Source organism: Agelaius phoeniceus, chromosome 31 (genome assembly GCF_051311805.1).
Source record: "Agelaius phoeniceus isolate bAgePho1 chromosome 31, bAgePho1.hap1, whole genome shotgun sequence".
Lineage (NCBI taxonomy): Eukaryota > Metazoa > Chordata > Aves > Passeriformes > Icteridae > Agelaius > Agelaius phoeniceus.
In genome coordinates, this window is record NC_135295.1 from 2,883,558 (window position 1) to 2,911,182 (window position 27,625).

A 27,625-nucleotide genomic window follows, 5' to 3' on the forward strand; every position below is an offset into this window, starting at 1 on the left:
CCCCGCCCACCTCCTCCCCGAAGCCACACCTCTCCCTCCTGACGGCGGCGGGACAGACCCGAGGGGCGGGGTCGAGCTATGGGCGGGGCCTATGCTGATATCCTCGCCCATCGCCTCCAGGAGCTCCGCCCCTTGTCCGCCCACCGTCTTCCAAGCCACGCCCTCTCCTCGTTCCGCTGCCCGCGATGGGGCGGGGCAAGACAGAAGGGGCGTGGTCCCTATCGGGTAGTCCCGCCCCTCTCTCCTCGAAGCCCCGCCCCTCTTCGGTCCCTCCGGCGGTACCGGGGCCGGACCGGGGGGCGCGTTCTCCTTCCCGAGGCCCCGCCCGCCAGCCCCGCCCCGCCCCGCCCGCCGCGGGGTCCCGCCGCCGCCGCCGCTCCGGTGCCGCCCGGGCCTCGCCGCTCCCCGCGCCGCCGCTCCGGTGCCACCGGCGCTTCCCTGCTGCCGGCGGCCGCCGCGCCCGCGCCGGAGCGTGCGCAACAGGCGGGCGCCGGCGGAGCTCCGTGAGCTCTCGGTGAGCGAGTGGCCGCGGGCGGCGAGCGAGCGCCCGCCCGCCCGGGGCCGGGCATGTGCGGCGGGGCGACGGGCAGGGCGCCCGGGCAAGGGCGTTTGAAGGAAACGTGAGGCGAGGCGGCGGCGGCGGGATGGAGGCGGCGCCGCGGCGGAGCCCCGAGCCGCGGGAGAAGCCGCCGGTGCTGGACGGGGAGGCAGCGGGGGCGCCCGCGGGGGCGTCGGGCGCGGCCCCGGCCTCGCCGGCGGCGACGGAGCAGATCGTGGCGGAGGGCGAGGCGGCGGCGGCGGGCACGTTCGTGCAGCGGCAGCTCGGGGCGATGCTGCAGCCCGCCGTGAACAAGTTCTCGCTGCGCATGTTCGGCAGCCACCGGGCCGTGGAGATCGAGCGGCAACGGGTGAAGTCGGCGGGCGCCTGGATTATCCATCCCTACAGCGACTTCAGGTGGGACCGGGACCCCGCGACCCCCGCCCCGGCACCGGCACCGACCCCCATCCCGGCGCCGGTCCCCGCTCCGGCTCCGGTGCCCGCCGCCGCTGTCCGTGGTGCTGAGCGCGGCCCCGCCGCCCGACACCGTAGGGGCAACAAGTGCCGGTAGCCGGGGCTCCGCACCGGCCCGGGGAGGCGGCTGCCGAGCGCCGGAGCCCGGGGCCGCGCTGCCCCAGCCCCTTCCCGTCCGGGATTATCCCGCCCGCACGGACGGCTCTGTCCTGCCCGGCTCCCGCGGCTCCCGGGGCTCCCGGTGCCCGGGGCAGCCCGGCTCCGCCGAGCCGCGGAGCTCCGCTGACCCGGCCCCGGGCGTGCGGAGGCGGAGGCGGGGGTTGCTGGGCTTTGCCTGCCCTTAGAGCTCCCCCCGCCCTTCTCGATGCTGTTTTTAATTCCATCAGGAGCCTTCCTCCCCCTGGGACGAGGCTCCCCGCGGCTGGAGCGGGGCCGCTCACCCAGCGAGGAGCCGGGCCCGGCTCTCGGTGTCACCGGGATCACAGCGGGAGCTCGGGGATGGATGATGTGGGAGGAACTGGGTGTCACGGGGATGTTGAGTCATATAGGGTGGGCTTTCTCCACGGGGAATGGAGCTGCCAGGCAGTCATCTCCCGCAGCAAGCTGTGACATGGACGATGTCCCCAGCCTGGAGAACGCAGCCAGCACCCACTGGGGGTCCCTGGCACCTGTAGCCATCCCCCCTCACCACTGGGCCCCTGCCACTCGCTGGGTCCCTTGCACCACCCCAGCATGGCACCCAGCCCTGAGAGCCCTTTTCCAGGGAAAGCATCCCAAAGTTTGTGAGCCTGGAGCTCGGCAGGAGCAGTTTCTGCACGCAGCAGCGTGAAGGGAGCTGGCAGGTAGACAGACAGGGGGATTACTCCAGTGTTTATCACATTAGGGAGATACATAAAGGCCATGGAGATCAGGGCCCCAAGTGTTCAGTGTGACACTCAGTGAAGGACAAGGCCTGTCCTAAAGAGCTTAAGCCTAAATCTGAAGCGAGGGCTCCAGGCAGGCTTGGGCAGCTGCAGGGACAGGCAGCTTCCCTGCTCAGCTTCTCAGGGCACAGCATGGAGGTGCAGGAGGCAATTCCTCAGCTGGGTCAGGCCCCTTCTGCCTCATTTCCTTCCCTGGACCAGCAAATCCTGGCCATTGGCAGGAAGGTGTTCATTTGGGAGAGGCTCTTGACCCTGAGGTGGGTTCCTGGCCCTGGGGTGGTCTCTAGACCTGACCTTGGGGTGGCTCCTTGAGGAGAGGGTGCCTCCCCCTACTCCCCTCAGGCTCTGGTGCTCTCTCTGATGAGCCTCTCACAGCACCAGGACCTCCCTTCCCCTTCCCCTTCCCCTTCCCCTTCCCCTTCCCCTTCCCCTTCCCCTTCCCCTTCCCCTTCCCCAGCTGCAGAGATCCCAGTACCCGTGTCCCACCATGGGTATGGGGTAGGAAATCCCCACAGGCTTCTGCCACCTGCAAAAGCTGGTTTGGACTCACTGGGCACTGAGAGCTGCCCTGAAATCACCTTTGGAGATTTGAGCCTACACCCACAGCCAGGGCTGGGACTAACAGGGGATGCCTGGGGACACCTAAACCTGGGCTTGCTTTCCCAAGGGCCCATGAAGGCTCTGATGGGGGGGATCCCAAGGCTGGTGGAGAAAGTCGTGATGTGTCTGTGTGAAGAATGAAAACATCCCGGTGGCATTTGCATGTGAACAGGGCTGCTGGGTGTCCTGACATATCCAGCTGCTGCCGGCATCTCTTGGCTTTCCCTCCCTTCCAAACCCTCTGAGCCTGCCCACTCTCAGCCAAGGGAGGTGGATGAGGAGTGCCCTCATCCTGCCCTGTGCATGTGGCACCTCCTGAAGGGCTGGACCCTCCTCCCACCTTCCCCTGGTGCCAGCATGGTCTATCCTTGCTTGGCTGCTGCCTGGCTCACCACAACAGCCTCCCTGATCCTTTTCTGCTGCCCCAGGAGCTCGGCTCTCCGTTTGCATAACCAGCAAAGCTTATCCCAAATCCTGCTAAGCCACCTCGGGTGGTGGCAGGGAGACAGCAGATGACAAGGAGCCTCAGGGGAGCAAAGCCCACATCCTCTCTGAGCTCTCCATGGGGCACGTGGCAGCTTTGGGGTGGGGGCATAGGAGTGAATGCACTGCCCTGCAGTGGAGAGAGAGACAGCCAAGCTCCTGCACCCCCCATTCCCACACAGGGTGACTTTTGCACCCCATTTCTGCTCACACCTGGCCCAGGGTGTTAGTCATGTGTGTGGGTGGGCACGTGTGTGTGTGTCTGCTCAGCACCTGTCTCTCTGCACTGTCAGACCCCAACTTTGATCCTGGTTTATTGTCTAACTGTGTCCTGCCTGTCCCACTCTGGCCCCTGCATTCCCACCCTGCAGGTTTTACTGGGACCTCATCATGCTGCTCCTGATGGTGGGGAATTTGATCATCCTGCCCGTGGGCATCACCTTCTTCAAGGATGAGAACACCCCTCCCTGGATCGTTTTCAACGTGCTTTCGGACACTTTCTTCTTGGCTGACCTGGTGCTGAACTTCCGGACAGGCATCGTGGTGGAGGACAACACGGAGATCATCCTCGACCCTCACACCATCAAAATGAAGTACTTGAAGAGCTGGTTCCTGGTCGACTTCATCTCCTCCATCCCTGTTGACTACATTTTCCTCATTGTTGACCTGGAGACCCAGGTGGATTCTGATGTCTACAAGACGGCGCGGGCGCTGCGCATCGTGCGCTTCACCAAGATCCTGAGCCTGCTGCGCCTGCTGCGCCTCTCGCGCCTCATCCGCTACATCCACCAGTGGGAGGAGGTGAGAACCCCGGGGGGGCCTCCTGCTCAGGGTCCCAGGCCAGGCTGGGGGTCCCCAGCTGGAGGGCAGAGGGCTCCAAGGGCTGTCCTAGGAGGAGAGTTCCTCTGCAGCTCCGCTCCTGCATGTTCTCCAGATCTTCCACATGACGTACGACCTGGCCAGCGCCGTGGTGAGGATCTTCAACCTCATCGGGATGATGCTGCTGCTGTGCCACTGGGATGGCTGCCTCCAGTTCCTGGTGCCCATGCTGCAGGACTTCCCTGAGGACTGCTGGGTCTCCAAGAACCACATGGTGGTGAGTGCCCAGACCGGGGTGATTCCAGCTGGGATCTGCCCTGGTGGGGAGAGGATTTGTTTCCCTGTCTGCCACCCCAGGGCTGGAGCTGCTGGGAGACATGCTGGTGAGCATTGTCCCCGTGGTCACAGCACTGAGACAGGGCAGAGGGAACCTCTGCATCACCTTCCCATCTCAGCCCAGCTTGCTGGAGCCAGGGAATCCCTTGGGGAGGGAGTAAGACACTGAGGCTCCTGCCTTCTCTCCAGAGCAGGGGTTGGTGCCTGTTTAGGGCTTCACAGTCCTCTTCATGGAGGAGAACTCATCCCTTGGGGAGGGAACAAGACACTGGGGCTCCTGCCTCCTCCCCAGAGAGGGGCTGGTGCCTGTTTAGGGCTTCACAGTCCTCTTCATGGAGGAGAATTCATCCCTTGGGGAGGGAGTAAGACACTGGGGCTCCTGCCTCCTCCCCAGAGAGGGGCTGGTGCCTGTTTAGGGCTTCACAATCCTCTTCATGGAGGAGAACTCATCCCTTTGGCCTTGGAGGAACCTTGGTCTCTGGACTCCCCAGCTCAGGGAGGTGGGACTGGGGGGGTTCAGCTGCACAGCGCCTTCCACCAAACCCTTCAGCACCACTGTCCCTCACCTGCAGAACGACTCCTGGGGCAAGCAGTACTCACACGCCCTGTTCAAGGCCATGAGCCACATGCTGTGCATCGGCTACGGGCAGCAGGCGCCCGAGGGCATGACCGACGTGTGGCTCACCATGCTCAGCATGATCGTGGGGGCCACCTGCTACGCCATGTTCATCGGCCACGCCACCGCCCTCATCCAGTCCCTGGACTCGTCCCGGCGCCAGTACCAGGAGAAGGTCAGTGGGGTTGGGGAGGGAGGGCCTGGGTACTGGGGAAAGAGTCTGGCACCGCTCCAGAACCAGCTCAGCACAGCTGCCATGCCCTTCTGATTCCACAGGCTGGGATCTTTGGCCTTGCCACTCTCCCTTGGGTTGTTGCAGGTGGAGCTTGGGCTGCCCATTGAGGGTGGGAGCACATTGGTGTCCATACTGGGGGTCACTTCTGCACAGTGTGGCCCCACCCTGCCCTCTTCCCTGTGCATCCTGAGTGCACAGCTGTCCCGTCCTTTGCCCCCTTTGGGTCAGGGCGCTGGAGCAGGGGTGTCTGTATCTACACCATTGAGGAGAAGGGACACATCCTGCAGCCGTGCAGGTGGTGCCAGCTGAGCCCTGTGTGACTCCCCTTGTCCCCACAGTACAAGCAAGTGGAGCAGTACATGTCCTTCCACAAGCTGCCTGGGGACACCCGCCAGCGCATCCATGAGTACTACGAGCACCGCTACCAGGGCAAGATGTTTGATGAGGAGAACATCCTGGGGGAGCTCAGTGAGCCACTCAAAGAGGTGAGGGCAGCACTCCCGGGCTGTGAGCTGGAGGGCAGAGGCTGCTGCTGGCAGGGGCCAGGCTCAGTGATGTCCCCACTTTTTGAAAGAGGATGACCCCTGTGTGGGGAGAAATTATGAGAAGGACTCTATAATATCAGAAGGGTAATTAATTATTCTGTTCTGTTCTATTCTATTCTTTATATTATATTATGTTATATTATATTATATTTTATCATATCATATCACATCTAAACTGAATTTGCCAAGTACTCAACTTTGTACACAACTGCTCAATATCTCTTGACTGTCGGCTGACAGTCCCAACATATGTACACACTTGGCCCTGATAGGCCAAGGAAACAAAACACCACCACTCTGGGTAAATAATTTTCATATTGCATTCCACTTTGGCACAACACAGGCACAGCAAACGAGAAGAATTGTTTTTCCTTTCTCTGAGGTTCAGAGAATGTGAAACACAGAAATATTCTTGGGAAGAATTGTGTCTTGCTTTTCTCTGTGAAGTGAAATGTGGCCACACCCGCTGAGCTGCTCCTCATCCTCACCCCACAGGAAATCATCAACTTCAACTGCCGCAACCTGGTGGCCAACATGCCCCTGTTTGCCAACGCTGACCCCAACTTTGTGACAGCCATGCTGACCAAGCTGCGCTTCGAGGTCTTCCAGCCTGGGGACTTCATCATCCGTGAGGGCACCGTGGGCAAAAAGATGTACTTCATCCAGCACGGCGTGGTCAGCATCCTCACCAAGGGCAACAAGGAGACCAAGCTGTCTGATGGCTCCTACTTTGGGGGTGAGGCTGGGCTGGGGGAGCTGGTGGACAGAGTAGGGGCCAAAAGCTGCCCAGGAGCAGAAGCTGGGGCATCCCTGATGTTTCTGCCCGCCCTTCTCCTCTTGTCCAGTGCCAAAGTCTTGGCATCCAGTCAAAGTGCCAAGGTCTCCACGCCAGTTCTGTCTGGCTGGGGCAGGGGGAGCATCCACTGCTGGCCAGGGAGGAGAGGAGGTTAGAGCAGAACATCTGAGCCAGTTTATAGGATACAGGCACAGCTCTGGGAGGGAAACAGGCCAGGCCATCACAGCAGCCACACCTGGGGGTGTCCCCATGGCCTGGAGAGGGAGGAAAATGCCTGGCCAAGGAGAGAGGCTGCGGGGTCTGTCCCTGCCTCTGAGCCGTGCTTTGTGCAGGGTGCTGGGGTGCTGGGCAGTGCTGTTCCTGCTCGCAGGGCCGGCAGGGGGCTGGATGGCTGTGTCACCCTGAGGCCAGCCCCGTGTCCCTGCAGAGATCTGCCTGCTGACGCGGGGCAGGCGCACGGCCAGCGTCAGAGCCGACACCTACTGCCGCCTGTACTCCCTGGCCGTGGACAACTTCAACGAGGTGCTGGAGGAGTACCCCATGATGAGGAGAGCCTTCGAGACCGTGGCCATGGACCGCCTGGACCGCATAGGTGAGGAGGAGGGGCCTCCTGGGCTCAGCACAGCCACCTCCAGGGCCCACAGACCCCCAGGCACACAGGTGTGGAGTCACAGAGCTGGGATGAGTGCCCCAGCCCCATGGGTGCCCAGCAATGAGGATAATGGGGAGCATGGGGAAGGAGCCTGCCCTCTCTCTCCCCCCCCAGCAAGATCCATAGGACAGGCTCCCCTGGGGAAATGTAAGTGCACTGCACGGTCCTTGCAGTGTTTGGCAGTGACCAGCTGCTCGTCCTCACCCTTCCTTGCCTGTGGAGGACAAGCAGGACCCCAGCCCCCAGTCCCTTTGGAGTCAGGACTCTCCTGTTTTGTCCCTGATGCTTCCACTGCTCTAATCTAGACCCTCCTCCTGGAACACTGGTGAGGTTTTATTGTCCCTTCCCCAGTGCCACCCTGCCCTCCACACTGTCCCCAAGAGCCCGCGGTCCCAGTGTCGGTGACACTCCTGCCTCCCCTCCAGGGAAGAAGAACTCCATCCTGCTCCGCAAGCGAGCCGAGCACAGCTCGGGGCCCCTCAACACCGAGATGATCCAGCAGATCGTGAAGCACGACCAGGACATGGCCCACAACATCCAGGACCTGCAGCAGATGGCGATGGGCCGGGAGCTGAGCGGCAAGCCGGTGATTTGGGAGCCGCTGGTGCACGCACCCCTGCAAACAGCCGCCGCCACCACCAACGTGGCCATCGCGCTGACCCACCAGCACAGCCTGCAGGCTCACATCTTCCTGCCGCCCTCCTCCATCTCCAGCCCGCTCTCTCCCGAAGCCACGCTGCTCACCAAGCCCGTGCGCCGCTCCCAGCCCAGCCTGGGCGGCTCCCGGCCCTCCTCGGTGAGCTCGCCCTCCGGCGCTCAGTCCCACCTGCAGACGCCGGCCGCAGGTTCGCCTTCCTCGCCCATGCTCCAGTCCCAGGTACCGCTGGAGAGCGCGGGGGCCCAGAGACCCAGCTCGGGGGCGCAGCCCCTGCCCCGCACGGCGCAGAGGGCGGAGATGCCAGCGGGGGCCAAGCAGCCCCCGGCCGGTCCCCAGCCCCAGCTCTCCCGGTCCCGCGGCGCCTCGGTCTCCACCTCGCTGCTGCAGCAAGCGGCGGGCGCTGCGTCCCCCAGCTCCGAGCAGGCGCTGCCGCCGGGGAGAACGCTCCACTACAGCCTGTCCCGAGCCACCGGCTCGCACATCTCGCTCCTGATGCATCCCCAGCAGCTGGTGAAGCACAGGAGCATCCAGGGGCTGCCGGTGGGGCGGCTCACCCAGGATGTCCGGCTCCTCTCCGCCTCCCAGCCCTCCCTTCCCAACAAAGTGGCCCAGCAAGCCGACGGGAGCTCCTTGAAGCAGGGCAGGAAATCTGCAGGGAACCTGGCCCGCAGGTCCTCGCCCTCGGTAGCCGGACTGCTGGCCAAGCCGTGCTCGGGGATGCCCGCACACTCGCAGCAGATGCCCTCGGGATCGCTGGCTCAGCCCGGCCGCTCCACGCCGCAGTCCCCGGGCCCCGCGTCCCGGCAGGCAGCCGGTCCCTCCCGCAAGGGCTCCGTGGCCTTCAGCCCCGAGGTGGAAACGGCGAAGCCCAAACTCCCGTCCAACATGTGAGTCCTGGCGGCGGCCGCACGGGCAGGAGGGAGCCGGGCGTGCCGGCGGCAGAGGAGGCAGGAGAAGCAGAGCACCAGCCCCGCCGTGTCGGAGGGAAAATGAGGTGAGAGGCACCAGGCGGGGCCATGGAGGGGCTGTTTCAGGCACGGGGACACGGCAGGGATGGGCATGGGCCCAGCTGGATGAGGAGGGGGCTCTGCTGACTGCCCCAAGGGGGTCACCCTGCCCGGGCTCTCCCCCTCCTTGCTCATCACCATCTGTGAGTTCTGCCCTCCTGCCGGAGGCATAGGACAGGTCAGAGCCCTTGCCCAAACTCTGGCCTCTCTGGGGAGCTCAGATCCCCATAACTGCCCCTCGGGGGCTGGGCCCCCCACGCTCTGTGCCGTGTGTCCCACAGCCTGGCCTCGGGGCAGGCTGACAATGGCAGCTCCTCCAGCTTGTCCTCTGTCACAGCAGGGGCTGCCCGATGCCCACCTCGGTCCCCAGACTGCTCTGCCCAGCGCCTTTGCCTCCAGGGTGAGGAGGCAGAGGCACCCCCTGGGTCCTCTGCCCGGGTGGAGGGAGGAGGCTGCAGCCCATGGCAGGGGCGTGGGGGCCCAGGGTCAGCACTCCCCCTTCCCAGAGTGCCAGGACCACCTGGGGGTCCTGGGCAGGGCTCCCCTGGTGTGACGAGTGCCAAGGGGCAACGCTGGGGGGCCGAGGAGCAGCCCCCCAGTCCCTCTGCCCTGCTTGTGGGACCGTTTTGCCTCAGAGGTGCTGAGTGCCAGGGAGGTTGGGATGTGCTGCTGGGCAGGGCTCTGCCCCACAGCCGGGCACTGCCCCTCCACGTGCCCCCATGGGGGCAGCCTGGGGGGATTCTGCTGCCTGCAGCTCCAGGAGGATGCTCAGAGGGTCAGTCCAAGGGGAACCCTCTGTGGCTCCAAGAGGATGCTCAGAGGGTCAGTCCAAGGGAACCCTCTGTGGCCTCAGGAGGATGCTCAGAGGGTCAGTCCAAGGGGAACCCTCTGTGGCCTCAGGAGGATGCTCAGAGGGTCAATCCAAGGGGAACCCTCTGTGGCTCCAAGAGGATGCTCAGAGGGTCACCTGCAGGGCCCCCACTGCCTGTGGCTGCAGGAGGATGCTCAGCCCGGGCTCTGCTCCCCTGCCCTGCCCTGCAGTCCCATTTCCAGGTCCCCTGGAGATGCCAGTCACCGGTGCCACAGGAGCAAAAGGCTGTCACAAAGAGATGCCAATCCCGGGCAGCGCCTGGGTGACGTGTGGGGCTGTGGGGTCACCCCCCGTCCAACAGGAGCCCGGGGTCCCCGCAGATGCCCCCTCCCTCCCCCTCCAGAGACAGTAGTGTGCAATGTGTGTGCGAGTCGTGGCTCTGCCAAGCAGCCGAGCTCTGCTTCCAGTGTCGCTTTGGGCCAACCGTGTTCAGTCCTGGTTAGAGTAGTGTCCCCTCCGTCCCCACCGCGCCGTGCCAGCTGCTTCCCTCTCCCGGAGTCAGGAACCATGGCTTGTCTTCGTGCTCTGGGGCCGAGCGGGGCCCGCCGGACCCCCAGCGCAGCGGGCGAGGTCTCGTCCCCCTCGCTACTTCCCCAAGTGAGGTGTCCCGTTCTCCACCCTCGTGTTTTGGGGCGTCGGGAGCAGTCCGGAGCTCGGGGCTGCTCTGGGAGCACCAGCCCACAGGAATCCCGGCAGGGGATGTCCTGCACTGCCTTTTTTCCATGGATTTCAACCGCCCTCCCCTGCTCACCGCCCCGTCCCGCTCCATCCCCGCGCTCCGTCGGGCGGGGGCTGCAGCGGAGCCGCGCTGCTGTCCCGAGTCCCCGGGCTGTGTTCCCACCGCGTGATGTAGATGTGTTAGCGGCCATCCCAGCGCCCCGCAGAGCGTGCGGGGACAGCACCGAGCTCCCTCCTCACTGCACAGCCCCGTGTCGGGAGCCGGAGCCGCCCTGCGCTCCTGGCGCCGCCGCCGTGGGCACCTCATGGCCCGGTGCCCACCCCGGGGGAGGCTGCAGGGGCTGGGGGCGCAAGTTTAGCCACCAAAGACCATGATCCTCCACTCTTGCACTCACGGCAGTCCATGTACAGAGCTTGTAGTTTTCATATCGCAGAGAATTTAAGAGCGTTTTTTTATTTTTTGGTCGTTGTACATAATGGATTTAAATAATAAAGAGAGATTCTGAGCTGGTCTAGGGGAAACTCCTTCTGCACCTCCTGCGACCCCACAGCACCGTGCCCGGGGATGGGGCAGGACCGGGGGATGCTGCAGCACCCCGGCTCCAATCCTGGCCTTCTGCAGAGCCGGGAAACCCTCGGGAGCCATCGAGGGGCCTCTCCCCGGCCCCACAGGCCAGGGTGGCACGGCAGGAGCCCAAAGGCAACAGGTCCCCTCCCACCCAGCCCGGTCCCTTTCGGCCATGGGCAGATTAATGTTTAATCTTTGGTTATTTTCCCCTTTCCATCTCCGGTGCCTTTATTGCCGGGGGGAGGGGAGGGTTTGATACCGCCTGATTGCAGAGCAGCACTCGAGGCATTAACGCGATTAGATGAAGGTCACACAGCGCAAGGTGGGCCGGGGCACCCGAGCCACGGGCACTGCGGCACCTGGAGCCGCTCCCGGGGCACGGCCGCGCTCTGTCACCGGCCACAGCCCCCGGGCAGGACACGGTGGTGGCAGGACACGGGGACAGACAGGACACGAGGGCTGACAGGACACGGTGGTGGCAGGACACGGTGGTGGCAGGACACGGTGGCAACGGGACACGGGGGCTGGCAGGACACGGTAACAGACAGGACACGGGCCCTGGTGGCCACCCCGCTGTGCCCTGCCCGGTCTCCCCACCGCAGCCCCGCGTTACCGGACCAGCCCCTCCTTACCGGGGAAGCCCCGGCCCGCAGCCCTGCTGCCCGCAGCCCCACGTTACCGGGGCATCCCTTACCCGCAGCCCCCGTTACCGGGGCACCTCCTGCCCTCAGGCCCCCGTGTCCCGGGGCATCCCTTACCCTCAGCCCCCCGTTACCGGGGCAGTCCCGGTGCTGGCGGCCCCCCCCGCTCCCCGCAGGAATTAGGCTCCGTGACACACGAAGAGCTCAACGCTGATTAACGGTTTCTCTCTAATTTGATTATTTCAGATTACACCGCAGCCAGCCTGATTAAGGGGGCGCAGGGCAAAAAGGGAATTTTTTGGGAATGAATTCCAGCACATGTCCTATTCCTATTCCAACACTCTCCCATCCAGTTGGTGTCCATCGGCAGGGCTGGCGGCTCTGGCGGCCGAGGCACGGGGACCACCGGGTCACGGCAGAGCCCCGCTGCCCGCCCGGGGCTGAGGGCAAAGCCCTGGGACACGGGGGCCCCGCAGAGCCCCGGGGATGCGGGCAGAGCCCCCGCCCGTGCCCGGTTCCCGCTCCCCAAGGACACCCGTCCTGGAACCGGAGGCTCTGCCCCGAGCCCCCGCGTCCCGGTGGCGGCGGGAGGGGGATTAGAGGGCACCACGGAGAGATTAATTAACGGGGGTGAGCCGGGATTAGGGGATTCGGGGCGGGCGCCAATCTGCGGGGCGGGGGCCCAGGCAGGAGCTGCGGGCAGCAGCGGGAAGGTGGCACCGCGTGTGCCCGGCCCGGGTCACCCCTGCCGTGTCCCCTCGAGGGCCCGTGGGCAGCGGGACCCCTCCCCGGAACCCGGGAGCTCCCACGGGCACACGGGCGTGCGGTGCAACGCACCCTCCACACCTGTACTGCAGGTGCCCCGTACCTGTGCAGCATCCACACGGTCTGCAGCACATCCCACAGCCGCTCTGTACCCTAAAACTGTCTGTACCCTATAACAGCACTGCACCCCATAACTGCACCCCACCCCACAGCCGCTCTGTACCCTAAAACTGCTCTGCACCCTATAACAGCACTGCACCCCATAACTGCACCCCACCCCACAGCTGCTCTGTACCCTATAACAGCACTGCACCCCATAACTGCTCTGTACCCACACCTGCACAGCACCCACACGGTCTGCAGCACACCCCACATCCCCCCTGTACCCTAAAACTGCTCTGTACCCTATAACAGCACTGCACCCCATAACTGCAGCACACCCCACAGCCGCTCTGTACCCTATAACAGCACTGCACCCACACAGGCTGCACCACACCCCACATCCGCCCTGTACCCTAAAACTGCTCTGCACCCTATAACTGCAGCACACCCCACAGCCGCTCTGCACCCCATGACTGCTCTGTATCCTGTAATTGCTCTGCACTCCACAGCCCCTCTGCACCCCACAGCCGCTCTGTACCCACATGGTCTGCAGCACACCCCACACCCGCTCTGCTCCCCATGACTGCTCTGCACCCCACAGCCCCTCTGCACCCCATAACTGCTTTGCACCCTACACCTGCTCTGCACTCCATAACTGCTCTGCACCCCATAGCCCCTCTGCACCCCATAACTGCTTTGCACCCCACACCTGCTCTGCACCCCACAACTGCTCTGTACCCCACACCCGCTCTGTATCCTATAACTGCTCTGTACCCCATAACTGTGATGCACCCACACCTGCACAGCATGTCAGCCGCACGGCACCCCACACCTGTGCTGCGCCCCACACCTGCGCTGCACCCCACAGTCGCGTGTTATACCACACCTGCACGGAGACACCCGCTCAGCGCCCCAAACCGGCCCTACAACCCCACAGAGCGCATGGCCCCCCACACCAGCACCCCACACCCCCGTTCGGCCCCAGTTCCAGCGCACCCCTGTCCCCGTCCGGGTGCCTGCGCCCCCATTCCCCGCCCGGTTACGGAACACGCCCCGCCACGCCCTAAAGCCACGCCCTAAAGCCACGCCCTCAATCCCCGCCACGCCCCCGCGCCACGCCGGGCTCTCTCTCCATTCCCCCTCTCCACCAATCACCGGCCTCGCTCCCGCCCCCGCCGCGCTTCTATTGGCTCAGCCGCCTTGGGCTCATCCTCGCGCGATGAAACGGACCAATGGGCGCTGCTGCAGCCGCGTGCCCTCTGGCCCGCCCTCAGGCGCGGGGCACACTGGGAGTTGTAGTCCAGCGGCATCGCTGTAAGCGGCCGCCCCCGCGCTTCGGGACTGCGCGTCCCGGCGTGCCCCGCGCGGGGGGCGGGGCGGGGGCGGGGCCAGAGGCGCCGTGGAGGTCGCGGGCGGCAGCGGCGGGACCGTGAACCGGCACTGTGAACCAGCACCGCGGACCGGCACCATGAGCGGCGATAGCGGGGCGCGGGCAGCGGCCGAGCGCGAGGAGTTCGCCGCCTTCTTCCCGCAGATCGTCCGCGACCTGACGGAGGACATGCTGGGACACCCGGAGGTGGGAGACGCCGTGGCGCGGCTGAAGCAGGTGAGAACGGGGACGGGGCTGCTGGACCGGGCCGGGAGGCGGCGGGACCGGGGATGGAGGGGGGGTCAGGTCATGGCTGCTCACCTGGCTGCGCTCCGCAGGTGCTGGAGTACAACGCGCCGGGCGGGAAGTGCAACCGGGGGCTGACGGTACTGGCCGCGTTCCGGCGGCTGGCGGGCCCCGAGCGGCAGGACCCGGAGAGCCTCCGCTGCGCCCTGGCCGTGGGCTGGTGCATCGAGCTGGTGAGAACCGGGACCCCCTCTTGGGGATGGGGGCCCCAATGGGGATGGAGACCCCCTCAATGGGGATGGGGACCCCAAAGGGGATGGAGACCCCCTCAATGGGGATGGGGACCCCCCCCAGTGGGGACGGGACCCCTCCAGTGGGGGTGGGAACCCCAAAGGGGATGGAACCCTCTGGAGATGGGGACCCAATGGGGATGGGATCCTCCTGGGGACGAGATCCCCCCTAGGGATGAAACGCTCCGGGGGATGGGAACACCTTGGAGATGGGACCCCAATAGGGATGGGACACCAATGGGAATGGGAGCCCCCCCGGGGATGGGACCCCTGAATATGGGACCCCCGTTTGGGCATGGAACCCTCTGGGCATGGACCCTCCTGGATATGGGACCTCCTCCGGGGATGGGACCCCAATGGAGATGGGGACCCCATGGAGATGGAACCCCTCCAGGGGATGGGACCCCAATGGGGATGGGACCCCCGGGGTTCCCTCATCCCTGACCCAGCCTCTGGCAGTTCCAAGCCTTTTTCCTGGTGGCCGATGACATCATGGACTCGTCCCTGACCCGCCGGGGGCAGCTCTGCTGGTACAAGAAGGTGAGAGCGTTCAGGAGAGCCCTGCTCAGGGCTGGGGGTGTCCCCTGGGGGCCAGGAGCCTCTGGGACACCTCCCTGCCTGTCCTGGGGGCCATGAGCCTCTGGGACACCTCCCTGCCTCCCTGCTGCAGGAGGGGATCGGGCTGGATGCCATCAATGATGCTTTTCTGCTGGAGTCCTCGGTGTACAGGCTGCTGAGGAAGTACTGTGGGCAGCAGCCCTTCTACCTGCACCTGCTGGAGCTCTTCCTGCAGGTGAGCCTGGCTCCCCAAACCCTTCCTTGGGGATTTCTTGGGGTCTGGGCCTATTTTCTGATGTGTTCCTGAAATTCCTGGATTGTGTGTGGTGCTGTTTGAGGGTCCCAGGATGAGAATCTTGACTCCATGTTTCAGAAGGCTGACTTATTATTTTATATATATAAAAATAAATTATATATTTATATAATATAAACATAAATATTATGTTAATTATATAATATATAATCTAATAAATATAATTATATATTTATATATAAATTGTATAAAAATAAATATATATTATATTAAGAGAAAATTTATACATTAAAACTATACTAAAAGAATAGAAAAAAGGATTTCAGCAAGGACTAGAAAGGAATGATAGCAAAATCTTGTGACTGTTTACAGCCTCGACACAGGTGGCTGTCATTGGTCATCAAGTAAAAACAATTTCACATGCTGGGTAAACAATTCTCTAAATCACATTCCAAAGCAGCAAAACATGGGGAAGCTGAAGCTTCTCAGGAGAAAAGATCTTAACAAAAGGATTTTTCATAAAACATGGCTGTGACAGACAGGTCCTGCCTTTAGACCCAATGAGGAGCTGAAACGGGGCTTGGGCTCTGCACTGTGGGGTTGGGACTGTCCTGAAGGGCTGTGTGTGAATGAATCATGGAACCCCAGACTGGTTTGGGCTGGATGGGACCTTAAAGATCATCCAGTTCCACCCCCCTGCCATGGGGACACCTTCCCCTGTCCCAGGCTGCTCCAAGCCCTGTCCAGCCTGGCCCTGGGCACTGCCAGGGATCCAGGGGCAGCCCCAGCATCTCTGGGCACCTGTGCCAGGGCATGCCCACCCTCAGAGCCAGGAATTCCTCCCAGTACCAATATCACTGATGTATCACAACCATCACCCTGTATCTCATTCTCCCCATGCAGAACATCCTCCTCCCTGTTTTTTACAACTCCTTTAAACACTGGAAAGCTGCAGTGAGGCCACAAATCCTTTCTTTCCTCTCCAGACAGGCTACCAGACCGAGCTGGGACAGGCTCTGGACCTCATCACTGCTCCAGTTTCCCAGGTGGACCTGAGCAGGTTCAGCGAGCAGAGGTACAGGGGGGCAGAGCCAGATCCCCTCCCTGGCCTGCTCAGCCCGGGGCTGGGTTTTGGGGAGCCTGGGGCTGGGTTTTGGGGTGCCCTGCAGTCCCTGCCCTGCAGAGGGGAGCCCTGGGGCTCAGCCTGGTTCCTCTGGCACAGGTACAAGGCCATTGTAAAGTACAAGACAGCGTTTTACTCCTTCTACCTGCCCGTGGCTGCAGCCATGTACATGGTGAGTGTGCTGGGGCCTCACCCTCCTGCCAGGCTGGCCAGCAGGGCAGGTCCTGGCAGGCTCAGTCCCCAGGTCCTGGAAGGTTTAGCCCCTGGTGCTGGAAGTCTTTGCTTGATCCCCAGGTCCTGGAAGGCTTTGCTTTAGCCTCAGGCCCTGGAAGGTTTGATCCCCAGATCCTGGAGGGCTTAATGCCCAAGTCCTGGAAGGTTTTACCTTATCCCCAGGCCCTGGAAGGCTTTTTTATCCCTGTTATTCCTTCCCCCAGGCAGGCATTGATGGTAAGGAGGAGCACGAGGATGCCAAAGCCATCCTGCTGGAGATGGGGGAGTTCTTCCAGATCCAGGTAGGAGGTGTCCCTGCACCCCTGGGTCCTTGCCAGCTGCTGGCTGTGGCACTCAGGCCCTGCCATTGTCCCACAGGACGATTTCCTGGACTGCTACGGGGACCCAGCCCTGACAGGGAAGGTTGGCACCGACATCCAGGACAACAAGTGCAGCTGGCTGGTGGTGCAGTGTCTGCAGAGGGCCACGCCACAGCAGAGGCAGATTCTGGAGGTAAGGCTGGCATCACACACCTGGCAGAGGGGCTGCAGTGCCTGCATGGGCACCTGAGTGCCAGGATGGGCACCTGAGTGCCAGGGGCTGTCACCTGGCTGGGAGGAGGAGGGTGAGAAGAAAGAAGAGAGTGTTGGGGTGTTGTGTGTGAGGGTCCTGGGAGGAGGGAAGAGGTGAATCTGACTCCATAATTCTTAGAAGGCTGGTTTGTTATGTTATGATATGATATTATGTTAGAAGGAATTATACACTAAACAATAAAAAAAGGAATACGTCAGAAGGCTAAAAAAAGAATGAATAATAAAAACCTGTGACAGAGCAGAGAGTCTGACACAGCTGGGCTGGGATTGGTCATTGAGTAAAAACAATTCACATGGAACCAATCAAAAATGCACCTGCCACATCCCAAAGCAGCAGAACACAAGGAGAAGCCATCAGATAATATTGTTTTTCTTTTCCTCTGAAGCTTCTCATCTTCCCAAGAGAAAAAATCCTAGCAAACAGATTTTTCATCAAATATCACAGTAACAAAGAGAGAACAAAGCTGCTGCCCCATGGGCTGGCATAGCCCTGACTCACTCCAGGGTTTTTCCTCAGGAGAACTACGGCTCTAAGGAGCCCCAGAAGGTGGCGAAGGTGAAGGAGCTCTACGATGCCCTGGGCTTGCAGGCGGCGTTCCGGGAGTACGAGGAGAGCAGCTACGGGCGGCTGCAGGCGCTGATCGGGAGCCACGCCCGGCGCCTGCCCAGGGACATCTTCCTGGACCTGGCACAGAAGATTTACAAGCGGCAGAAGTGATGGAGGGGCCTGGCAGGGGGCTGGAGCTGCTCCCTGCCCTGGGCGGGGCCGGGGGCGGGTTCGAGAGGGTGCGCGGGGCTGGCCGGGGGGGTTCAGCCATCTGAACAATAAATATAAATTATTGTAGCTGCATGGCTGCTGTTGTGCGGGGACGGGGCTGGATGGCGGGGAGGGGGATGCCGGGATGTGCCGGGATGTACCGGTACCCCTCCGGTGCTTTCCGGGGTGCGGGGATGCCCGGAGCGCCGCCCCCGCCGGCGGCGGGGCGGGACCGGGCGGCTCCCGGCGGGCGGCGGCGGCGGGGCCGCGGCTCCTCCCTCCCTCCCGCAGCCGCATTCGCCGCCGCAGCGCCGAGGTGAGCGGGGGACGGGGAAGGGGATGGAGCCGGGCGGGGGCTGCAGGGGGATGGGGAGGGCCGCGCCCAGCAGGGCCGCTCCTGCTGCCGGGCCGCCGGTGCTCGCCCCGGGGCCGGGGGATGCTCGGGGGATGTTCGGGGGATGCTCGGGGCCGGGGGATGCTCAGGGCTGGAGGATGCTCGGGGGATGCTCGGGGCCGGAGGATGCTCGGAGCTGGGGGATGCTCAGGGCCGGAGGATGCTCGGGGGATGCTCGGGGCCGGGGGATGCTCGGGGTTGGCAGATGCTCAGATGCTCGGAGCCGCCCTCCCGCGCTCGCTGCTGCCCGTTTCCTGCCCGGAGCCTCCAGCAGGTGCCCGGGGCTGGGGCTCCCCCCCGGTAAAGCCGGGCCCGGTGGTGCGGTGCCGGTTCTGCGGCGGTTCCGGCCAAGCCCTGGTCCCTGAGCCCCCCCGGTGCCACCGCCCCCAGACAGGACAGCGTCCCCCCCTGCCCGCCCCGCCTTGACGAGACTCCAAGGGCGTTTTCTCCTTGACGGCATCCCCGAGATGCTCCCGACCCTCCGGAGGGAATCCAGCCCCGGGCCAGCCGAGCTTCCTGGGATCGTTCCCAGGCCATGCTCCAGGGACCAGCGGCTGCCTTCAGTCCCTGCCCGGCTGCAGAGTCCCAAGCGTGGCAGGAAGCTGTGGGGCAGCCCCTCCCTCGGGGCACATCCCTTTCTCTAACCCCCAGCCCTTGTGCCAGGCCCTGCTGCAAGGTCACTGCTGTGCCTCTGCCCCCGGCTGTGCCTCTCTCCAGGTTGGTCCTGCCGTGTTCTTCCCTGACCAGGAGGGTGTTTGGTGCTTGCAGGGAGCTGGATGGTGTAGAAGAGAGGAGCTGCTGGCCTTTCCTGGGAGCCCTGGGCACTTCCAGCGAGGCAGCACCATGCTGGCTCCAAAGAAAGGCCTCCTGTGCAACCTCAACCACATCCACCTGCAGCACATCTCCCTGGGGCTGCACCTCTCCCGGCACCCCGAGCTCCAGGATGGCTCCACGGGCGGGGGGGAGCAGACAGGCTGCACCCAGTGCCCGGAGAACCGGGAGCCGGTGGATGCCAATTCCAACAATCCCTCGGTGAAATGTCGCTGCTGTGAGTCCCACGCCCTGGAGCCAGAGACCCTCGGGCTGCAGAACCCTGAGGATTTCCCCTGCCTGCACAGCGGAGACGAGGAGGAGGCGGCTTCCCCTTGTGATCCCCCTTGTGATCTGGCTTCTTCCTCCTCCTCCTCCTCCTCCTCTGTCAGTAGCTGCTCGGATTTCAGCTTGGATGACTCCCCAGTCTCGGTGTACTGCAAGGAGTTCGCCAGAGCAGGGTCCCAGTCCCCTGACAAGCAGCTGAACGTCATTCCCACAGAAAATGCCTGGCATGGAGAGCCCCTGGCTGATAGAGAGCCCCTGGCTGATGGAGAGTCTTTGGCTGATGGAGAATCTCTGGCTGATGCAGAGTCTCTGGCTGATAGAGAGCTCCTGGCTGATGGAGAGTCTCTGACTGACCAGCACAGGACGTGCCATGGGAGAGATGCCAACCACAACTCCCCGGTGCCCCCGAGAGCCACCAGGAGCTCTGTGGCCAGCAAGAGCCCGGACAGCCTCTGCAGCAACAACTCGCTCGATTCTCAGTGCGAGGAGCTCTCTCCCAGCACAGCAGCACCGGAGACCTGCACCGACCTAGACCCCAACTGCAACCCCCTCCCCGAGGCCGATGCCGCGCCCCCAGCGCCGCCGCCCGTGCCGGAACGGAGGGATCCCGGTGTCCCGAGCAGCGCTGCGGAGCCGCGGCCCCGGCCCGGCGGGGTCCCCCCGCCCGTGCCCCCTCGGCCCCGGCGGCGGCTGCAGGTCCTGAACGCGCACAGAGCGGAGCAGCAGCTGGGCCCGGAGCCCAGGGCCGGCCCGGCTGAGCTCTGCAGAGACACGGCCACCAAGACCATCACCTCCTTCCACGAGCTGGCTCAGAGGAGGAAGAGGAACGCGGCTGGACCCACGCCTGCCCAGGCCAGGGTTGACCGCAGTGACTGGCTGATCGTGTTCTCGCCTGACACGGAGCTGCCCCCCACCAGCGAGCTGCTCTCGGGCACGGCGGGCCAGGAGCCAGCCCGGCCCCAGCCCCAGCCCCAGCCCCAGCCCCAGCAGGACGGGCCAGCCAGGCCTCCCGGCCCCAGGCAGAGAGAGGTGACCACGTTCAAGGAGCTGCGGTCCCGCAGCGCCGCTAGGCAGCCCAAGGGCCCGCGGGCAGAGCCGGCCCAGCACCCCCCGGTGCCCGCCCCGGGCTGGGGACCCCCCGCGTCCCTGGGGGGGACACCGGGGCTGGCACACAGCGACAGCCACCAGCCGAGAAGGAGAGCCCGGCCGAGCCTGCAGCCCATCGCGGAGGGGCAGCCCAGGGATGTGGAGAAGGGGGGGCTGCCCCCAGGGGAAAAGGGGCTGGGCACTGCCCCGCTCCGGAGGCTCGGGGCGCCCGGCGGGGACCCCGCGGTGCCACGGGCGGCCCGGAGAGGAGACGAGACCGGCACGGGGGGTGAGTCTGGGGGGGAGTCTGGGGTGAGTTTGGAGATGAGTCTGGGGGGGAGTCTGGGGGGGAGTCTGGGGGGAGTCTGGGGTGAGTTTGAGGTGAGTCTGGGGTGAATCTGGTGTGAGTCTGGTGTGAGTCTGGGGTGAATCTGGGGGTGAGTGAGTCTGGCTCCTTCCGGGGTCCTGCCTGGGGGATGCGGGGCCCGGTGCGGGTCCCCGGGCGGTGGGAGCGATCCCGGGGCGTTCCGGGCCGGGCACGGCGCGGTCCGGGGGTGTCCCCGCATGGCCCGGGACGTGCCGGGGCTGTCCCGGCCCCGCTCCGCCCCGCGGCTCCCAGCGCGCTTCCTCCGCCCGGCCCGGCCCCGCCGCCCTTCGCCCCGCGGCTCCATGAGCCGGAGCGAGCCGGGCTCCGCCGCCGGCCCCGCTCCTCCCCCGGGCCCGGGCAGCGCTCCAGCCGCCGCCCCGCCTGACCCCGCTGCCCCGCTCTCTCCAGCCAGGCCCGAGCCGCTCCCCGCCGGAGCCGCCGCCGGAGCCGCCGCTGGAGCCGCCGCTGGAGCCGCCCGGCCCGGCGGGGGAAGAGCGGAGGGGCCCCATGGCGAGCAAGCGAAAGGTTGGGGCAAATCCTCGCCGGAGGAGTGGGACAGAACCGGGCGGGAGGGGAGGAGGGGGCAACGGGACCCGCGGGGTCGGGAGGGTGCGAGGGGCTCGTCCCGGGCCGGGTCGGTGTCGCTGGGCTGGGGCAGGGACGCTGCGGGCAGGGACCGGCAGCGCTGCCTGCACCGGGCCCGGCCCTGCCCTCCGCCAGCCGGAGAACGCGGCTGCAGCCGCCACCGCAGGTCCCGGTTCCAGCACAGCACCGTGGGCGCTGCAGGGTCCGGTGGTGTCAGGGGCTGCTCGGTGCCCGGTGTGTCCCTCTGAGCTGACCCTCCTCTCCTCCTCCTCTCCTCCTTCTCTCCTCCTCTCCCTCGTCCCCAGCGCTGCTGGTCGCCGTCAGCTCTGCTGTGGACAAGGTCATCGCCCACTTCAGCACCGCACGGAACCTGGTGCAGAAGGTGAGAGCTGGGTTGGGCTGGGCAGGAAGGATTTTGGGATTCCCTCATCCCTCCCAGCGGAATCAGGGGCGGGTGCTGCCCTTCCCTTCCCTTCCCTCCCCTCTGCTCGTGCCTCCCTCAGGCCCAGCTGGGGGACAGCCGCCTCAACCCCGATGTGGGCTACCTGCTGCTGCACACCCTGTGCCCTGCGCTCTATGCCTTGGTGGAGGACGGGCTGAAGCCTTTCCAGAAGGATGTGATCACAGGCCAGAGGAAAAACTCCCCCTGGAGCGTGGTGGAAGCCTCGGTGAAGACAGGTGAGGGTGAGGCTGGGGGCATCTCCAGGTGCCTGGAGTGCTGCTGTGCCCTGGGCACTGAGTGTCTGTGCCCTATGCACTGTCTGTGCCCTATGCACTGAGTGTCCATGCCCTGGGCACTGAGTGTCTGTGCCCTATGCACTGAGTGTCTGTGCCCTATGCACTGTCTGTGCCCTGAGCACTGAGTGTCCATGCCCTGGGCACTGTCCATGCCCTGGGCACTGTCTGTGCCCTGGGCACTGAGTGTCCATGCTCTGGGCACTGTCCATGCTCTGGGCACTGTCCATGCCCTGGGCAGTGTCCATGCCCTGGGCACTGAGTGTCCATGCTCTGGGCACTGTCCATGCTCTGGGCACTGTCCATGCCCTGGGCACTGAGTGTCCATGCCCTGGGCACTGAGTGTCCATGCTCTGGGCACTGTCCATGCCCTATGCACTGAGTGTCTGTGCCCTGGGCACTGAGTGTCTGTTCCCTATGCACTGAGTGTCCATGCTCTGGGCACTGTCCATGCTCTGGGCACTGTCCATGCCCTGGGCACTGAGTGTCTGTGCTCTGCCCCCCACAGGCCCCAGCACCCGCTCCCTGCACTCCCTGTGCTGGCACGTGGCCGGGCTGGCCCCACTCAGCAGCAGCAGGCAGAAGTTCCACGCCTTCATCCTCGGCCTTCTGAAGTGAGTGGTGATGGCCCCGCCAGCCTCACTGCCACAGCAGCTTGGAGCTGTCCCAGGGGCTCAAATTTGGGCTCTCTTTGTCTTGTTTAGCATTAAACAGCTGGAGTTGTGGATATCTCACCTGCAGAAGAGCCCAGGTAAGGACACGGTGCCCAGGAGCTCCCTCCCCAAGCCCTCTCAACCTGCCAGGCTGAAAATCCCACTCTGGGCTTGGGATACATCCACTTTCCATAGTGGATTGTTTCCATGGTGCATCTTCAGCACAGAGGGTGCTCTGGCTGACCTGGACAGCCTGGCTGGCCCTTGCTGGGGATGTGACAAGCACAGGGGGCATCCTGCCCCTCCCTCACCTGTCCCTGTCCCCACAGGTGTGATCTCCGTGCTTTACTCACCCACGGCCTTCTTTGCCCTGAGCCAAGGCCCTCTTCCCCACCTTGCTGACGAGCTCCTGCTGCTCATCCAGCCCCTGTCGGTGCTGACTTTCCACCTGGACTTGCTCTTTGAGCACCACCACCTCTCCGTGGACGTCCGGCCCTTGTCCCGCCGGCTGCAGTCCCCGCTGTCCCCCGTCCCCGTGCGGGGGTCTCTGGGGGGCCAGAGCGGTGCTGCTGGGGACAGCCTGGAGGATGAGACCCCCCCCGATGCTCTGGGCAGGGTGGGGGGCACAGGGGGCCGCTCCCAAGCGACCATGGGTGGGTTGGTCCCTGCTCCCCCAGTGGGAGCTGCCCTGCAGCAAACCCTGCAGCAGGTGCTGCGCTGGGGCGACCAGCTCAGCCGCACCTTGCTGGGCTCTGACACCCCCCCAGAGAGCCACGGGGCTCAGGAGGGCGCTGGGGGCCCTGGGGCTGGCCTCAGTGGCTGGTGGGGCCAGCTGAGCCAGAGCTCCAGGATTTACACTGCTCCCAGCAAGGAAAAGTCCCCCTCGGTCTGGTGGACGAAGCTGCGGGCGGGGGAGCCCAGCCCGGGCCAGGCTGGGCATTCCCAAACTTCCCTGAGTGAGCCCAGAGGCACAGAGCTGCAGCTCCTCCAGACCAAAGCTGGCCCTGAACGCTCTGGCCCAAAGCCCAGCAGCAGCACTGACACCTCAGGGACCTCTTCCCCTGAAGATCTCTTCTTGCCCACTGGAACCAGAGTGTTCCCCAAGCTGGATGATCTCACTGCTGGAAAGAACCTCCTGGCTGCTTCCCCAGAGCCTCCTGCCGACAGGAGCCAGGCAGCACCTTGTGGCCCAGAGATGGCTGATGCTCCCAGTGCTGACAAGGGCAGCTGGCTGGGCTGGCTCTTTGGAGCCACCAACCCCTCGTCCAGGAGCTTCCCCTCCAGCCCTGACACCGCCTCGGCCAGGTCCAGGTGAGACCCAGCTTGGGCAGGCACAGGGGGAAGGGTTTGTGTGTGCTGAGGGGTTCCTGTGTGCTCAGGTGTGCTGAGGAAGGGTTTCTGTGCTGGCCTCGTGGGGATCTTGTAGGGTTTCCCTCGGGATTAATGCACGTCCCAAGCGCTGCTGCCATCGCCTTGGAGCAGCAGGAGCTCCTGGGGAAGGCTCAGTGCTGCTTGGTGGCTCCCAGCTGAGCAGATCAGCAGCAGGAAGGGCTCCCAGGCGAGCTGGTGGCTCCCTTTGCTCTGGCAGGAGGCCGTCCCGCTGGCTGGCCCCCAGCCGCCGTGTCCTGGCCGGGGTGGTGAAGGGTCTGGCGCCCGACAGGAGCCGCGCCCCGGAGCAGCAGCCGGGCAGGACCGAGCCCGCCCTGCCCCCGGCCCGCAGGTGAGGCTGGGCTGGGCTGGGAGAGGGCAGGGCTGGGACTGGGCAGGGCTGCGAGGGCTTTTCTGGGTGAGGGAAAGCCGGAGCTGCTCTCAGACACGGCCCGGGGGTCGCACACATCCCTAAAGGGAAAGCCATGACTGCACCCCCAAGGATCCCCTTCTCCTGCTGGGCTGTGGGGGAACCTGAGCCTCTGCCCACCTGGGGTCAGCTGTTTTTCCCAGACGTTTTGGGGACAGTTTTTTTGCATTTTCTTGTGTGCTTCGTGGATTCGTGGCAGCTTGTGTGGGGCAAGCACGTGGCAGCTGTGACCTGGCTGTTGGAACAGCTCTGTCCCAGTGGGCAGGGTGGGTGTGTGGCCATCCCAAATGGTGTTTGGCTGCTTCCCTCTTCCCCATCCTCACTGACCCCGATATCCCCACACCCTCTGTGCCATCTCTGATGTCCCCACACCCTCTGTGCCATCTCTGATGTCCCCACACCTCCTGCTCTGCTCGCCCTCCTAGGGGCTGCTTGGCAGGACAGCTCTGCCAGGTACAGACCCCTCCTCAGGGGCCACCTCTGCCTGAGAAAATCCCTGATTCCCCCCAATTCCCACCTCACAAGGGCTGAGGGAGCCTCTGAGGGTCCTCGGGGTCCCCGGGGAGTCTGAAGTGACATTGGTGGCACAGGAGGTGACATTGGTGGTGCAGGGGGTGACGTGTGGTGCAGGGGGTGACATTTGTGGCACAGGGGTGACATTTGTGGCGCAGGGGGTGACATTGGTGGTGCAGGGGTGACATTGGTGGTGCAGGGGTGACATTGGTGGTGCAGGGGTGACATTTGTGGCACAAGGGTGACATGTGTGGTGCAGGGCAGTCCGGGCACTGTGTGACCACACGGGCACGGCCGACGGGCACCTGAGCTTCCAAAAAGGGGACATCCTGGAGCTTCTCTCCACCGTGGATGAAGACTGGATCCGCTGCTGCCATGGCAACAGCACCGGCCTCGTTCCTGTCGGTTACACATCCCTGATTTTGTGAGGAGGAGGAGGAGGAGGAGGAAGGGACCTGAGGGAGCAGCTGAGCTCTCCGGAGCGGTGCCAGCTCTGGGTGGGGATGTCTCCTGTCACCTCCAGAGCTTCACCGCCTCCGGGGCTGGCGGCTCCCAGGGGACCCTGCCCTGTGCCTGTCACTGCTGCATGAGGTCACCGTCTGCCACCGCGTCCCCCCGGCTCCTCTGCGGCAGCTCGGGGGTCCCTCAGCTGCTGCCCCCCCCCGTGCCAGGGCAGGGGCGGCTCCTGTCCCTGCCCCGCGTCGCCTCCGTGCCGTCTGTCTGTCCTGCCACCGCTGCCACCTCCACGAGCCCCGCCGGGGCCCGGGCCGGCCCCCCCAGCACTCTGTAAATAATCGTAACCACTGGAATGAGCTCGTTCCGCCGGGAAAAAGCTGGAAATAAAGGATGTGACTCACGTGTCCACGTGTGGCAATGGGCGCTGGGGCTGGCACTGCCGAGGGGCCGGGCTGGCGGGGATGAGGGGATGCTCCAGCCCGGAGATGCTGGGGCTGTGTGGGTTCTCAGCATCCCGGCTGCCAGCCTGGGAGAGCAGGGAGGCCTCACAGCCCAGCAGAAGGTGCCCACAAGATGCCCAGGCTCCTCCACAGCGTGGGAGAGGCGGCTGCAGCCTCCCAGAGCCAGGAATATCCCTGGAAAAGCTGCTGGGGAGCGGCCGTGGGAGCCGCGCAGCAACTGGGAACAGCCCAGGTCACTGCTTGGGTTATTTATAAAACTTCAAGTGATCTTTTCATAGCCAGAGGATGGCAGCAGGGGCTAAACGGCTCCAAGTTCTCCGTGTCTGTGTCATTGCTTGTGATTTCGTGCCAGAATTTGCATTTCCTGCTGGGCTCCCGGTGAAAGGAAGGTGTGGCCATGGCAGCAGCAGCCTGGCCCCAGGGACGGTTTTGGGCCTCTGCTCCCTCCCATGGCCACGTTTCACCCTCCCGACTTCCCCTTTCGGTGGCCGAGAGCCGCTGTGTGAGCCCCGGGTGAAGCTGCTCTCCTTTCTCTCTGCTCTCATTTCCACTTCTCTCGCTGGGATTTTTATTCTCAGACGAGTGACGTTATATCCTAATTGGAATGTTCCTTGGCTCGCCTTAAGGAGGCTTGATTGATTTCCACAGCTGCTTCTGGACTTTTTGAACGAGGTCATGCCAGGAGGGGAGGAAGCCAGGTGGTACTTCCATTTATTTATTTTCTTTTTAAATAAACAGCCCTCCGAGCCTTGGCCTGGGGCCTTGGCTTTAAAAGGGGCACAGAGGTCAAGCATGGCATTTTCATGATCGCAGAGAGCCAGCCTGGGAAAGGGAAAAAGAAAAATCAGGTTCCACGTGAGGGGTGTGGAGGAGAAGCTGTTCCATTCCTGAGGGAGCCTGCAGGTGAGAGATCCCTGCACTCACCTGAGCAGGTGAGTGCCCTGCCCCAGTGGGACACGCCCCGGGGCTGACAGTCCCCAACCTGAGCAGGACAAGGGGGCTCCTTGGGTTTATCCCCTGGGAATAGGCACCAAATGTGTGGATTCAATGGCTCCTGCCCCGGTTTGCCTCCCAGGCAGCCGTGGTCACAGCCCCTGTGACCCCTCACAGTGACTGCGCTGCCCCCACCCCTCCTGCAGAGCCACTGGGGTCACACAGAACCCTCTGAGATGTCCAGCAGCTGGGGGCTCAATCCCAGGGGGTGTTCCTGGGTTGGTTCCCATCCCAGGGGGTGTTCCCATGTTCCCATCCCAGTGGTTGATCCCATGTTCCCATCCCCAGTGTGTGATCCCAGGGTGTGTTCAGGAGCTGGGACAGCCCAATCCCCACCTTGTCCCCAGCCCAGAGCACTCAGTGTCACCTCCAGGTGTTCCTTGGACACCTCCAGGGATGGGCGCTCCAACCCTCCCTGGGCAGTTCCAATCCCTGAGCCGCCTTTCCATGGGGAAATTCCTGCAGTGCCCACCCTGAGCTGCCCTGGCCCAGCCTGAGGCCGTTCCCTCTGCTCCTGTCCCTGTTCCCTGGAGCACAGCCCGACCCCCCGGCTGTGCCCTCCTGGCAGGAGCTGTGCAGAGCCACAAGGGCCCCTGAGCCTCCTTTGCTCCAGGCTCAGCCCCTGCCCAGCTCCCTCAGGGATTCTGCAGCCCCTGCCCGGCTCCCTCAGGGATTCTGCAGCCCCTGCCCAGCTCCCTCAGGGATTCTGCAGTTCCTGCCCGGCTCCCTCAGGGATTCTGCAGCCCCTGCCCGGCTCCCTCAGGGATTCTGCAGCCC

General features: G+C 64.1%; 3 protein-coding genes across 4 annotated transcripts; all 3 read left to right on the plus strand.

Annotated features, from left to right (window-relative positions):
• The first annotated feature begins 345 nt into the window (after positions 1-345).
• Positions 346-10,737, plus strand: HCN3 (hyperpolarization activated cyclic nucleotide gated potassium channel 3). The gene is made up of 8 exons (XM_054651373.2): positions 346-955; positions 3,390-3,819; positions 3,953-4,114; positions 4,746-4,964; positions 5,363-5,509; positions 6,065-6,305; positions 6,793-6,957; positions 7,443-10,737. The coding sequence occupies exons 1-8, from the start codon at positions 645-647 to the stop codon at positions 8,564-8,566; spliced, it is 2,799 nt and encodes a 932-aa protein (XP_054507348.1). The 5' UTR covers positions 346-644; the 3' UTR covers positions 8,567-10,737.
• Positions 10,738-13,669: 2,932 nt separating this feature from the next.
• FDPS (farnesyl diphosphate synthase) lies at positions 13,670-17,796 on the plus strand. The gene is made up of 9 exons (XM_054651304.2): positions 13,670-13,913; positions 14,015-14,155; positions 14,672-14,752; positions 14,883-15,005; positions 16,010-16,098; positions 16,246-16,318; positions 16,584-16,661; positions 16,738-16,872; positions 17,470-17,796. Exons 1-9 carry the CDS (start codon positions 13,776-13,778, stop codon positions 17,668-17,670), a joined length of 1,059 nt encoding a protein of 352 aa, XP_054507279.1. The 5' UTR covers positions 13,670-13,775; the 3' UTR covers positions 17,671-17,796.
• Positions 17,797-17,880: 84 nt separating this feature from the next.
• RUSC1 (RUN and SH3 domain containing 1) lies at positions 17,881-25,798 on the plus strand. 2 transcript variants are annotated; one of them, XM_054651283.2, is made up of 10 exons: positions 17,881-18,025; positions 18,872-20,576; positions 21,063-21,179; positions 21,545-21,621; positions 21,743-21,917; positions 22,483-22,588; positions 22,679-22,725; positions 22,957-23,938; positions 24,216-24,347; positions 25,198-25,798. In XM_054651283.2, exons 2-10 carry the CDS (start codon positions 18,947-18,949, stop codon positions 25,364-25,366), a joined length of 3,435 nt encoding a protein of 1,144 aa, XP_054507258.2. In that variant the 5' UTR covers positions 17,881-18,025; positions 18,872-18,946; the 3' UTR covers positions 25,367-25,798. The 2 variants fall into 2 exon arrangements, with proteins under 2 accessions (XP_054507258.2, XP_077048111.1); XM_077191996.1 differs by having other exon boundaries at positions 18,003-18,025; positions 18,821-20,576; positions 25,203-25,358.
• The last annotated feature ends 1,827 nt before the right edge of the window (positions 25,799-27,625 follow it).